This window comes from Gymnodraco acuticeps, unplaced genomic scaffold, assembly GCF_902827175.1.
Source record: "Gymnodraco acuticeps unplaced genomic scaffold, fGymAcu1.1, whole genome shotgun sequence".
Taxonomy (NCBI): domain Eukaryota; kingdom Metazoa; phylum Chordata; class Actinopteri; order Perciformes; family Bathydraconidae; genus Gymnodraco; species Gymnodraco acuticeps.
The window spans coordinates 2,871,438-2,886,154 of record NW_022992126.1 but is presented as its reverse complement, the minus strand read 5'-3'; the positions used below and the strand labels follow the sequence as shown (position 1 = coordinate 2,886,154).

Genomic DNA, 14,717 nt, shown 5'->3' with positions numbered 1-14,717 from the left:
TATCATACTATAGGCGCCCGTATTCCAATTTTATTTGTATCTATTTTGAGATATGCATTCCTCCATAGGAGCATATTTTGTTCAGGCAGACTCCTGAAGTGGCAGATTGGCATCAGCTGCTTTATTCATGCATCCCTAAAAGTGGATTATATATTTGTTGTTTGGCTACCAGCTCACTATATCGTGAAGTCATTGTTTTCTCTACAGTGCCTAAAGATCAGGCAATAAAGCAGGACAAATATGTTATCCTGTATCTTGCAAGTACATGCATATTTTTCAATAGTTCTGAACAGAGTCACAGATGTTTAAATGACCGCAAACCAACTACCACATACAGTAAAACACAATTGTTTTCCTACGTTACTGTTTATCAATTGAATACAGGAAACAGAAGTTTTCTTTGATTCAGGATTTTCCCTTCTCTGATAAGTAAACCAACTGTAAAGGTTTTGTTTTTTCATCATGAATACCTTGACATTTGATTCATAGTTTTCTGGGAGGTTAGCATATTCATTATGCCAGGAGTTATGCATCAAGCTCAACATCACTCAGTGCTGCTCAAAGTGTGGTCCGCGGACCACTGGTGGTCCGTGAGCGCCCCCTAGTGGTCCGTGAGTATATTGGTAACATTTCACATTTGAAATAAATAAATAAATTTAAGTTTTCCGCACTCTCGCGGGAATATCTCTCCGCAATGGAGCGAGCTTAAATTTAACTTTCGATTGCATGATATAGCCCAGATAAACACCTTCATCACACATGTGGCCACCTGTTTGTACCATTTTCAGGCGATTTGTAAAAAACGATGTGTTTTTGGATATTTGTGGAATTAGGTGGTCCGCGAGTGTTTTTTTATTGGTTAAGTGGTCCTTGGTATGAAAAAGTTTGAGAAACACTGCTCAAGCTCAATACCACAAAAACTTTAGTTTTCCAAATAGCTCAGATTAATACGTTATTCCCAAGTCTATCTCTACAATTACAGTCAGTTTTAAGAAAACTTATTACAGGATTTTTCTTTTTTACTTGGAGGAATGCCAGGAAAGCATGTTTACTTTAGAAATTGATCATCCCATTGAATGCATATATCGTTGTCATAGGTCATTACAAACATTTACTACAATTAAAAATGGAACATCAGGCTGGATGAATGTCAACAAACCTACTGCATAACAGGCAAAACATGAAAAATAGAGAAGAAATTAAAAGGCAAAATTAGTAGGATTTAAGAGCAGCAACATAATATGTCAATAAGCAAAAGTTAGAAAAACCAATGCGTATATTTCCTGACCTTTTTCTTGACCTAAAAGTACATATGGTCTAATCCAAGTTAAAATCACCAAATCAATTAGGAATCAAACCAGAGGTTACAAATCCCAGACTTTCAAAATGTATTTCTAAAGAAGACAACGTAAGTGGAAATGCCCATATAGAAAAAGCAGTATAGGAACCAATTTTCTTTGAAATGTTTGCCTGTTCTGCAAAACTTGTTCCCATTTCTTTGAACAGATTCAACTTTGTTTTGTCAGCACTACTCAGTTTACTGACACTAAAGCTTTTCAACGGCTTCCTTTAGCTGAGTATGTGCCTTATCAGAGGCAGAAAAATACATGATGGCATTATCTGCATAAAATGGATAACATTATTACAGAAAAATAACAAATAAAACACTTATAAGGATATTTCTTTGTCAAAATGTATGTTTTATTAGTGGAAATAATTGACACAAAGTGGTAAATGTAAATAAAGGTCATACATGATAGATTTGATTGATGTGAATCATTAATACATTACATTTCATTTAACTGACGCTTTTATCCAAAGCGACTTACAATAAGTGCAATAAAGCATAAAGATACAAACAAAACAACGAGACAGCGGGTATATTCGCTTCAAATAAGCCAAACTATTGTGAGTGCTGGTGGATTAGTTTGTAATGGGCTAAACCCTTTAAGTGCTAATACTTTTTAGAGGTTATTAGGCATGTTAACTTTCTGCTATCCTGATACAACACATTTTATATTCAGAAGTTATGAATGGGATTTCAGTGCAATATAATTACACAACAGGCAGTTTGTTTTACCCTTCAATGGCCTGCTTGACATCATTTAAACATCTCAATGGCAATCTGTTCAGTGTAGTTCTCCTCTCCGCACTCCATAAGACATGCAAACCAACCCTCATCAATGTAAGCCAGGTCTGAGTAACCACTGGGTCCACGGTTAATGACCCAGGGAGCGCTTTATACACTTGGGTCTTGTGGAGATTTATTCACATACACTCCTAAATTCAATCTTTCGGATTTATGACTCGGATGGGTGAAGAGCAGCCACTTGTTTTGGTTCTGGCTCGATTCCCCCCCTGCAATGTCATCTTGATCTGGACATGAGACAACACCTGTTTCTACAAGATTTCCACCACCACTCAGCTTGGAAAAAACCTCTCCTTTGTTATGACAGCTCTGTTCTTCACGATAACTTCCCTTAGTGCATGCATTGCAGTAGATAACACTTTCCCCCCTATCATCAGCAAACTCTGCCATTTGACATTCAAGTGACTCATTTTCAAGCATTGTGCCAAATGTCCATGTTTCACCCTCATCGTCACTATACAGGGAGACTGCATGTAGGGCAGGGAGTGAGCCAGAGCTAGAAACATAAGCATGAACTGGGACGATTAATCTTCCACTCTCTGTTTGAAGACCATGGCCTGGCCCAACAGCAAATGTGGCCCACTGTTGGACTTCATCCAGCGAGTCAGTCAAATCCGTCACGTCGCTCCAACTTTGACCATTATCTGTAGTCTTAACATAGCAGAGACGAGCTTTGTTGGTGGCATTATCTATCTGCCACTGCTCTATGCATGTGTGTTTCACACGGATGAAAAACAGGAAGAGTGTTTTGTTGGTCTTCTCATAAAGAGGGCACGGGTTCATAGGACGGTATCCAACAGGACATTTCTCGATCAATGTTTTCTGCTCTGACCACTGAAAGAGATATTACCCAAAGGTTACAAATAATGAACATAGCATGGATGAGTTAAAAAAAGAACCGTCACAATGGATATACCAGGAAAACAGTTGCTTGGCATAATTACCTCGATTGTCACTTCATGGTTTTCATCATTCTTCACCTTTGCTGTGCACGTTTTCAAATAAGGGAGGAGCTTTTAAACACAGGTCTGTTGAGTGATAAGTGGGGGTTGATATTTTTGTATTGATTCTCTAAGAAAGCAGAAGAAAGTCCAGAAAAGAACAGAGAATGGGATAAACCAATAGGGGGGAATCTACTTGTGCATATAACAGGAAATAATGAGGAACAGATTTATCAGTTTTAGCCAGAATCTTTTTTTCTCTTCATAAACATGAATGTTGTATACTATGAATTTGAAGAGGAGTAAACATGTACTGTTATTCAAAAAAGGCATTATATCTGGTCCAAATGTTTTGCCTATTCACACATGCTGATTTGCAAATTGATAATTGGAGTCATAGTATAAACTTTGCTTTTGCCTTTATGAATAATACATGTATGTATCTTAGATGGACAACTTAAAAACAACAACATTGAAGGCAGTTGCCCTGCACTGGATGAAAGAAAAATGGAAATGTGTAGAATCTGGAGTGCCATACAATGGTGTGCTGCACCATGTCCCAGCCTTCAGCCCATAAATATCACAAATATCCCCCTTTCCTCTTCTCCTCCCACTTCCCTGCTTCTCCTCCCCTTATAACCGCTCCACCCTGCTGCTCAGTATCCAGTGCTGCCTTCAGTGCTAATAAAAAAGCTGACAGGTGCTGGAGACCCAAGCCAGGGAAACAAGAGTTGGAGGGATCATTAATGAGCTCTGACTTGATAACTTTTGAATATTTCTGGATCAAACCAAGCTAATCTTTCCAAGTACGAACACATCAAAAACTGCCATTAAATTCAAACTGACTGTTTAAACAGTTTTATGCTTTGGCAGACAAAAGGGGGAGACCTGAATCAGCGAAACACCAACAGCTGTGAAGTGTTTTGAATGTGTTTGCAACAAATGCATTTCTCAGACCTCACATTATGGGTAGCGGGACAGAGTTGGACGGTTCTGTGTCCGCTGCAGTTGGGACGAGTTAGAATTATTGGGATGACTTGGAGTTTTTTTTTATGTTGGGTGTTGTGTTGATAAGCCTCCCATCTGAGCATGCAGCTAAGGACCACCCTAGTTGACTCAACTCTCATAAAAGCTCACTATACCCTCACCCACACTCGGTCGTCCCCCCCGCTCATGAACTTCTGTTTTCTTCTTTGGCTGCCATGTTCTCTTTTTTCAGTTCTTTTGTGTTCATCATGCTGGTGTTCATGAATGTTGTGCTCCATGAAAAAAATCTGTTTAATAGATATTACATGTAATGGATTTGTTGGTGATTGTAGAAAATGAAAGGCTTTAGCATCTTGGCACCAAGCACAGCTCAGCAGTTGGGAGTTACAATATTAACTCAGAGGGGTGGGGTATAGGATGGGTTTATGAGATGCCATTTGAAAAGCAGTTCTCTAGGGTCATGCAAAAGAAGAGGGACCAGGGCACTAACAATCAATTTATATCACCAATATCAAAAGGGTGCAAGGGGCAAACATCATTAAGTGGGAAGAGGAGGACATCTGAGTGTAGCTGAGGTCCTTACACTGGCTTCCTGTGTGTCAAATAATTGATTTTAAAATACTGCTGCTGGTTTATAAAGCATTGAATGGTTTAGGGCCACATTACATTGCTGATCTCCTGCTGAATTATGGACCATCCAGATCTCTCAGGTCTTCAGGGACTGGTCAGCTTTCTGTCCCCAGAGTCAGAACTAAACATGGAAAAGCAGCGTTTTGTTATTCTGCTCCAAACATCTGGAACAAACTACCAGAAACCTGCAGGTCCTGCAACTCGTACTCTTAAATCCAGGCTGAAGACTTTTCTTTTTGCCGCTGCTTTTAATTGAACTATTCATATCTTACACTGCACTGTAACTTTTATTCATGTATTTTATACCCGTGCTATTCTATATTAGCTTGTTTTATGATTATTTTATTATCTTTGCTTTATAATGACTGTTCTTAAAAGCCATTTCATAATGTGTTTCAGCTGCATCATTTCTTAATGCTCTTAATGTCTTTCATTTTTGTTAAGCACTTTGAATTGCCTGGTGTTGAAAGGGTCTGTATAAATAAACTTGCTTGGGCAAGCTGGCAGGCTTTGATTCATTTCATCATGTCTCAATCATGTCACTCTATATTTAGTTGTGTTACATCTTCTTTCACATAAAGTCTCATCAGTTAATTCCAAATGAATCATTTTCTTTCCTCAAGATTTTTTTTGGAGTCTTCTCTAGATTTGTAGCTTTTCATGATCCCTTGATTTTTGCTCTTACAGGCATTGTCCGCAGTAAGACCTTGTAAAGACAGGTGTGCAGCTTTCCAATTCATGCCCAATGAAAGAGTGTAACAGGCAGACACAAATCAAAGTGAAGAGGGATAATTAACATAAATAGGAGGCACCTTTTTGACTGTTTCAATAGGTTTAGTTGTATGGGGGCATCATTTTAGGAGATGGGTAGCACAAGGTGAACCTGCAGTTGCCCACTGCTAATCCAGCATTGGTTATCAGGATATTTATTAAACATTCTCAAGGTTTACAAAGCAGTATCGTAAAACCAAACATTCCAACCATCTTTGAGTGCTAATATGGGTCTGGGCTCATATTTAGACTTTTATACTACAAAAACTAAAACGTTGACTTTAATTAAATGTATTATGTCAACAGATTGCACATAACTGTAGGTTAGTTGAAAGCAACAATATTACGTTTTAATAAAAAAAGATTAGGTTCAACTTAATATTATTGCTTTTAACTTACCTAATATAGTTATGTTACATTTGTTTACATAATACATTTAACTAAAGCCAACGTTTCAGTTTTTTCAGTGTACTCCCCTTAACTGCACGTCTCGTAAACCGACTGTAATTGCTTTCTGTACCATAGTAAATTGTTGATCCAGCTAAAGGTCAACATAACGTTGACATCAGAACACAGGAACAAATGTGTGGAACCAATCTTCAATAAATTCCAAACTTATTGACAACCTGTTACAGACATAAGTGAACATTCAGGCCCGAGTCGTCTGTGCAAGCTCAGCGCAGCCCCCTTTGAACCATAATCCCCCAAAACACTCACTCACACAGCACAAGGCCTCAGTGGGCAGTATCACAACCACACACAATGCTAGGATTCACTTCAAAAACAACAAAGACACGAAAGAAAGAATATGCACATGTGCGGAGAAGAATACTCTTTCATAAAACCAAATTGAAAGATATGAAACAATTATGTCCCGACATATGGATGCCAGATTTGTAGTAGATTTCCAAATAATACAGATAACACGTCCTGTTTTTTAGAAAGGAAGGAGGAATGGGAGGGGAATAACAATGTGAGGAACTGCTGGTGACAGGCAGGTGGAACACACACTAAATGCTGAACAAATGTTTTTTCATTCAGATTTTCTGCCAAAGCAAACGCGTAATAAAACGACACTAACACTGTTCTCAAAATGCATTATTATACAAACATTTTCTTGCAATGTTTATAGTTATGAATGGTGGCAGTGTCATGTTTCAAATGTGTCCTGCAGGAATCATAGCATTCTACTGTTTAGGTCTTAACTGTGGTTTTTTGTTTTGAGTAGAGAAACATGTAGAAAATCTCGTGCTGCAAATAGGTCAAATATGTAATAATGATGTTGTTCACTTTAATTCCATTATTAGGAACGTATTGTTCTTCCATAACCAAGATGTACGCTATGTAGCTGGTGATTGCTTTTTATATTCAAAATGTGAGCAATGTGAAATAGATAGTGATGATATTTTTGAGAATTATCACCTGAATCTGCAGCTCCTCTCTGCTGTTGAGATTGAGCTCTGAAAACCCACTGTGCACTACAAGCTCAGCACCAAGCAGCACACAGACACAGATGCAGTGGAAAAAAGTGGAGCATTAAGCAGCTAAAGAGACAGATATTTTCCTCAGGAGTTTTAAAGACAATAAAAAAGCACTAAAATAAATGTTATGTCATTGTAGGCCTTCAACAAAAGCTTTTAGTGATTTAAGTGACCAGCAGCAATTAAGAGTTCATCTCATTCATAGTGTATATTATGTACAGTATGCATCTAACGCTTGAACTATTACATTTAGCTTAAACAATGCAACAAAACAAATGAATATTACATTAAACATGACTCCGATGAATGATAATGTTCCTGTATGTGTAAAATAAGTGACCCTTTGCAAGTTCTCCTATTAACTCATGAAAATATATACTGGCCAACAAAAAAACTAAAAAACTGATCGGAGCTTTACCATTTATCCTGTGAATCACAAATGTACTGATTTACTGTAAGAGTTGATGCTTTGAGACATCCTGCAGGTTTAAACCTTCCACCACATTGTGCACTATATTATGTAAAAGCCACACACATACACAAAGGCTTCTCATATCGGTAAGTTCTTCTCTATTCGCTGTCCAAGTAATTACACAACATTGAGCTTTTAAAGAAATTCAGCCACTTTAACTTCCAGAATTTATTGCTCTATAACTTTTGTGCTAAAGTACGTTTCACAGCTAGGCTTCGAAAGAAAAACAACTTTAACAGAGCGAGGCGGGATACAAATCTAATAGCACCCAATAACCAGAACATGATAGAAAAAAGCCTGTAATAGCTCCAGATAACACCAAAGGCATGGATTGAGGACTCAGCTATCCAAGTGTGTTTGCCTTTTGGGTTCGCTGGTTTAACTTTCAGAGGGGGAGCTCTGGGGCAAAGTGAGCCAGTGGGTAGAAATATGAAGGATCAGGGAAAGGCACTGTATGAAAGGGATATTTATTTTAATGTAAACATGATATACACAAACCAAATCAAGTGTGTTTTTTTACTGTATAGTGTTCTATGGACAGGAACTTGTAAATTAAGATTGTTTTTTTGTAATTTAAGGGAGGGCAATGTCATGTTGTGTAATAAGCCACATCTTTATCCTGTTAAAGTTTATTAAGTTGGCCCCAGCTTTCATCCAGAGTTTATAGGCCTTCAACATGGCTAAATCCCAGAGGTAGGACTTGTTGTACAGGACACACCCACTGTTAGCTATGTAAACAGCTGACACACACACGCACCCACGCACACACACACACACACACACACACACACACACACACACACACACACACACACACACACACACACACACACACACACACACACACACTGAGAAAGGCTAAACCATATCAAAGAATACATTCATTAACTACATTATCTCATTTAGCTGTAGCTTTTATAAACAACAAAAAAGACGTATTGTTCAGTCGTTGAACTAGGGACCCTGCGGTCATGAGTCAACTGCTTTCCAGCTGAGCCACAGCACACACACTAAAGCTCCCTGAAAACACTGCAAGATATGTATTCCTGTATTTATTCATGTTTTTATTGATGTTTTTATTCCTACATTTATTTATGCTTGTATCTATTTATACTTATGACATGTTCCGACCTCTAGTGAGGGTCTGAGCTCTTTTGATTCCATCGTGTCACCGGGCCCGGATACAGGAGGGGTAATATGGTTCTTGTTATACATCCATGGGTATTATGAGCGTTGTGGTTCAACCAGGGCTCGAGCTTAAGGACGTCCCGTCGTCGAAAAAAATAGTGTCGGGGAGGATAAAAAATAATTTTGGGACGAGAGTTAAAATAAAAATACCCTGCTAACTCTACTACAAACGGCAATGAAAATGAAACCGACTGCACGTTTTGTGTAGCACACAGTTATTAAACCTCCTTGTCAACATAAACACACGCCCAAAACATTTAGCAACCCGCGAAATACACACACATGTAGCTACAGCTGTGCCGCTGGCTGTCAGCCAGCCGCCCAGCTGGCTGTGCCCGTGAATTCCTGGCCCGCAAATTCGCGGGTCTAGCTATGTACTGAGTGAGTGTGTGTATTTCGCGGGCTGAGTGATGTACAATGACAATGGCATCCCGTGGAGGAATTCTGAAATGTTTTACCGTTACATCACAAAAACGCACAGCAGAACCAGACCCTGGAGCGCCGGCCTCTTTATTTACTTACTCCTCTTCATCCCCTATGGGTAATAAGCAGGGGCGGCGCCAGGGGGGAGCTAGGGGGTGCTGAAGCACCCCCCAGGATTGCCAAAGCACCCCCTAAGCACCCCCAAGAAATATGTTTGTTTTTAAAAAGAAATTATTATTATTATTATTAAATTAGAAAAATTATTGATTACATCAATGCATATGTGAAACAAACACATTTTTTTACCAAAAACATAAAGCCAACACAGGTGATATGATTAGGCCAATGGCCAGCACCCATTCGACTTTTGACCTACTCATAGGCTAAATTACTTTGTGACACTTGAGTGACTTCCTGTTAGCTAGAGCGCCAAATGATTTGCTAACAGCAATGTGAAAGATGGATCGTTTTTTAGTCCTTAAAAGTCCACGTGTGGACACTCAATCAAAACCACCTGTTCTGAGTACAAGTAGCTTCTCTGGTCTCTGTGTTTCATTCAAGCTCTGCTCTGTGTGTGTGTGGCACGAGCCATTTTGTGTGCGTGTGTGCGCGAGCGAGAGAGCTCGCCTCGCGCACCGGTGGGTATCTACTGGAGATCGTTGTGGTTAGCATCTGGTGCTAGCTAGCCAAGCTAACGGGTATAAGGAGCTTTTTCAACAACAAGGTGGAGGGAGAACTCTCTCCTGTCAGACGGAGAGTCTCAGATAACCTCAGCTCAGGTGAAGTAAAGGACTCTCAGTGTTTAGATAGTTAACTTTAGTCTTGTTATCTCAGTGGGTCTCAAACGATTAGTTTTAAAAGGGTGTGTGATTTGTAAAATGTCTATGAAGAAATAGAAAATCTGTTTACAGTTCTGTTTCATATGGGTGTTGAGAGATGTATCCATAGATCTCTTAATGTTGCTCTCAAAGTGCACCAGATTGATGCTTTTAACTTCAATATTTAAAAAGATCTTCCCGGGGGAGCATGCCCCCGGACCCCACTAGAGGAGGTGAGGTCCACCCCCCACTTGTAAAAATAGCACTTTACCCCTGCTTACACCTATATGCCGTGAGCTGATTATCGAGCCTTCATTGTAACAGTCGCGGGTGCACTGTGTGTGCGTGTGGGGAGTGTTGCATTAGAAAATTAAACTGTAGCGCTGGTGCATTAATGGGAAACCCTTAATGTTTGAGCACCCTCTATGAAACGTCAAGCTACCCCACAGCACCCCCTATAGAAAATCTCTGGCGCCGCCACTGGTAATAAGGCTGAGAAGAGAACCCTCCATCGTATTTAGTCCTTAGCAATATGATGCGCCTCTCCCCATGTAGGGATGGGTACCGAGCCCCGGGCCGGAATTATTAAAGACAGTGGTAACGTTAAGCTCCGACGTTATCGGACTTTTTAACGGTACTGGAGACATTTAAAAAATATATGTCATATGTATTATTGCTACATACAGTACACATTATATCGCAGTTTTAGTTTCGCCAACTCCGTTTCTAATATGCAATAAGACTACAACATGCGTCTATGATGTATTTTCGAGCTTTCCAATCCAGACGAGATCTCTCTCTCCCGTCTGTGTGCGAGGGGGCGGGGCAGTTTGTAAAGGTCTCCTGACTGACAGACTGTCATCCTGGTTAGTGGTTACTCTGGGTTCTGTCTTCAGGACAGTATTGGATTTTTTTTGTTAATTGGATGGGACTTGATTGGATTCAATATTAGAGTAATTTTCTCGTTTGTGTGTTTGTTTAAATATATGTGGCCTTTGTTTATGTGATTGAATGATTTACTCAAATAAAAAGGTTGATGAATTATCATCTAATGATTTGTATGATGTTTTATTCATGTTAAAGGTCACTTTGAATGATTTTAACTACACTGTAAGCCCGGATAAGTTGAATCTACTTTAAAAAAAAGCGTAAAGTGGTTGCCTTTAAACATTTAAGTAAAGCATTATGAAAACTTGAGTAAATTAAACTTAAATTAATCAAGGACTTTAATTGTTATTTGAAGTACAATCCACTTCATGTCAAGTTGATTTTACTTACATTTTTAAGTCAACCACTTTCTATTTTTTTAAGTAACGCATTAGGAAAACTTGAGTGAATTTAACTTAAATTATTCAAGGACTGGAATTGTTATTTGAAGTACAATGCACTTCATGTGAAGTTGATTTTACTTAAAATATTGTGTAATATCAATTGTTTTTTTCCAATTATTTAACTTAGAATTTTTAGTTGAAAGTGGTTACATTTCGTATTTATATTTGTTATTCCGTCAACTACAAAAAAGAAAAAAGACACAAAAATAAAGTTTTACCTTTTATTAAAACTTGAGTGTTTCATTTGGATACAATGAAATTGAGCTTCCTATACAAACTGTGGCAAAAATATTGTACCATACATTTTCCTGAGAACATTTTTCACATGAAACAATAGCAATCTCTCTATATATATATATATATATATATATATATATAAAGATATAGTTATATCTATAATATATATAGATCTATATATTTATGTAGAGCTCTGAAAAAATTAAGAGACCTCTGTAAAATTATCAGTTTCTCTCGTTTTACTATTGGTAAAAACTGGATTAACATTTGTGTTTTATTCTATAAATTAATGACTGACAACATTTATCCCAAACTCCAAATATTCTCATTTAGAGCGTTTATTTACAAAAAATACCAAATGTTCAAAGTAACCAAAAAAGATGGAGTGTTTTCAGACCTCGAATAGTGCAAAGAAAACAATTTAAAATTCATTTTTCAACAACACAATACTAATGTTTTAACATAGGAAGGGCTCAGGAATCAATAATTGGTGGAATAACCCAGATTTTCAATCACAGCTTTCATGCGTCTTGGCTGCTCTGCAACACCTTTCACATTGCTGTTTGAGTTTGTGTGCCAGGAGAGACATAAAGTCACCCAGCAACAATGTGACAGACTGGTGGCGAGCAACCAAGACGCATTGAAAGCTGTTATTGAAACATCTGGGTTATTCCACCAAATATTGATTTCTGAACTCTTCCTAAGTTCAAACATTAGTATTGTGTTGTTTAATAATGAAGAACTTGTTTTCTTTGAAAACACAGCATTTTCTCTGTTATTCTGACCATTTTCTCTGTTTTCTGCAAATAAATGCTCTAAATGACTTTTGGGAGAGATGTTGTCAGTAGTTTATAGAATAAAACACAAATGGAAATGCAAACAAGCTTAATAGGTCAAACAGTGCAAACATGCAACAACAACAAAATGCAATATGGAAGCCTAAATACTTGCCATATGTAACAGTAGCCAACTTTTCAGAACCCCGTTTCACAATGTAAGCTGATTTTTCAAAGTCTGAATTTTGGGTGCCAGCTCAACTTTACCAAGTTTTAATATCACCTGCTGAACAAAGTGGAAAGTGTTTTTCATGCACTCCAGTTGCAGGGCATAAATGAGTCTGAACAGGACACAGAAGGCCTGAGGCAGGTTAGCCGGTCCATCCATCACCACATTCCCCTCCAAGACGATTGCCACACTGGATAGGTTGAGCTGAGGATTTTCTTCGACACAGAGGATTCCCAGTGGAGTTTGACTGTACACCTCCTTATCAGCCGCATCCTAACAGAGAAATAAAGAGTGACATATAATTCTACATCGTCCACCAAAAAGTAGCTTCCACTGTTTATAATGAAAAGCATCATACATATTTAAAAAACATATCATATTTCATTTATATTGTTGGTGAATTAGTTAAAGACAATATATATAAGGAATAGTGTAAGTTAAATTTAGTTCCGTATTTTTTTAAACTGAATAATGTCCCGGGTCAATTTCACCCAAAAATTACCAAAGGGTGCAAAATGTGAACATAACACAAGGGTTAAAGTCACTTACGGTGCAGGTCTTGAAGAAGGCAGAAGGCTCATCCCCCAAGATGATTGGCAGTCCCCGAACACAAAGGCATCTGTTGGCTCAGTGGTCTGGAATATAGTGGAGATAACAAAGAATGGTCATATATTCATCAAATACATTCTACAAACTCTACACAATTACTTTATTGCAAATATACTTGAAAGTAAAGGAGAGGACAAAAGGAGATGACATGATGGGAGAGAATAGAAAAGGGAGAGAACATAATTTCTTCTTGACCAAAGAATAGAATAGGAAACAAAACAAGAGAGCAAAGCAAAATGAACAAGGGAAAAGAGGAAACAATGACACATGAAGAGATGCAATTAAATTGACAGGACAAGAGCAGCAAATGAGAGAAAAGAAGAGATGAGAAGGAAGTCAAAGGGACAGAAGAGGAACAAGGAGAGAGGAAATAGATTGGGTAGACAGATGTTAAGTAAACCCACCTTTGTCTGACTTAAAAGCTCAGACAGAAATTGGCCAGTGACACCCTTCTTCCTGAAGAGGTCCATCAGGCTCGGAGAGAAACGGTCAAGTGCATCGAAGAAGTTGTCCTTGAGATTTTTCCCCACCACTCTGTTGAACTCGCAATAAACCTGAAACACAAAAGAGAACAAACCATGTAAAACTGTCAAATAAAATCATCCTTGGTGAAACAAATAAGTGCATTTTTTTTATTTAGACAGCTTTTGCTTGCTTCACCATCTGATTTTTCAAGATGCCTCTGTGCACTTCTCACAGTAATATCTTAATAAAATCAGATATTTAAGTAGGTATGAGGATATAACTACACTACACTACAAACAAACCTGGGGAGGTTTCAGCCTGGAACCTCCACCCCGCTGCGGGACCCGTGGTGGGACCCCCGAGTCAGACGATGCGTCTTGGTCATGCTTCATATCGGCCCGGCCCGGGAAGAGACACGCAGCACACCCTCGCGGCCATCAGAGTCGAACCCGCAGTTCGGAGGAACCGACCGCCAGGACACCGGCACTAGGCCGGTGGAGGCCCTCCGATGGTGGGTCGCGTTTGCCATTCTATCAGTGAGAAGAGAGGACAAAAAAGCAACAAGAATTGTCAAAATCTGTTAATATATGGATGAGTGGTAGGGGTGGGGTGGGGGGGGGGGGGGAAACGGCTGGACACAGGCCGTGGGGGGACACCCGAGACCGGGCTATGTCCCCGTTAGAAGGAACCAGGTGAAATAGCCAAAAAAAGAAAAATTAATAAAACCGGGGAAAATAGGGGTAAAAGTGACAAAAAGTGTCCGAAAATAGGCACTCGTGAGGCGGGCAGAGTCCCCTGTTAACTCCCGTTACATTCCTCCATGGTTTGAGCGAAAAATGGCTAAGTCAACTATTATGAGAACCAGGATGAGGGATTCAAAAGGCCTGCCCAAGGCCGACCCAAAGTGCATGGTGAGCGGACTCATCACCTCCGTGAGAGTGGAGGTGTCCTGAGAGTGGAACCTGCAGGCAGACCCCTCTCAGGCTGACAGGCAGGTAGGCCATCCAGCTATTTTAGCCGGGCCGGCTAAAATGATTGGTCGTGCTTTTTACAGTGCTACGGCTTCCACAGATGAACATTTTGTATGTATTTATTGTCAAAGCATTTCATATATTCATTGCTATCGGGATGTTAAGAGCATTCCATGGAATATAACAATAAGTGTTTCTGAAATAAATTACATACCCCACCTTTAAGGGACGTTAATCAA

The 14,717-nt window shown here is 39.1% G+C and overlaps 1 protein-coding gene across 1 annotated transcript; it reads right to left on the bottom strand.

Moving 5' to 3' along the window:
- Positions 1-2,076: 2,076 nt before the first annotated feature.
- On the bottom strand, positions 2,077-12,592 carry LOC117537993 (sialidase-3-like). Its single transcript, XM_034203465.1, is given in 3 exon segments — positions 2,077-2,107; positions 2,109-2,983; positions 12,488-12,592. Coding segments are annotated over 3 exon segments (1,011 nt in total).
- Positions 12,593-14,717: the final 2,125 nt, after the last annotated feature.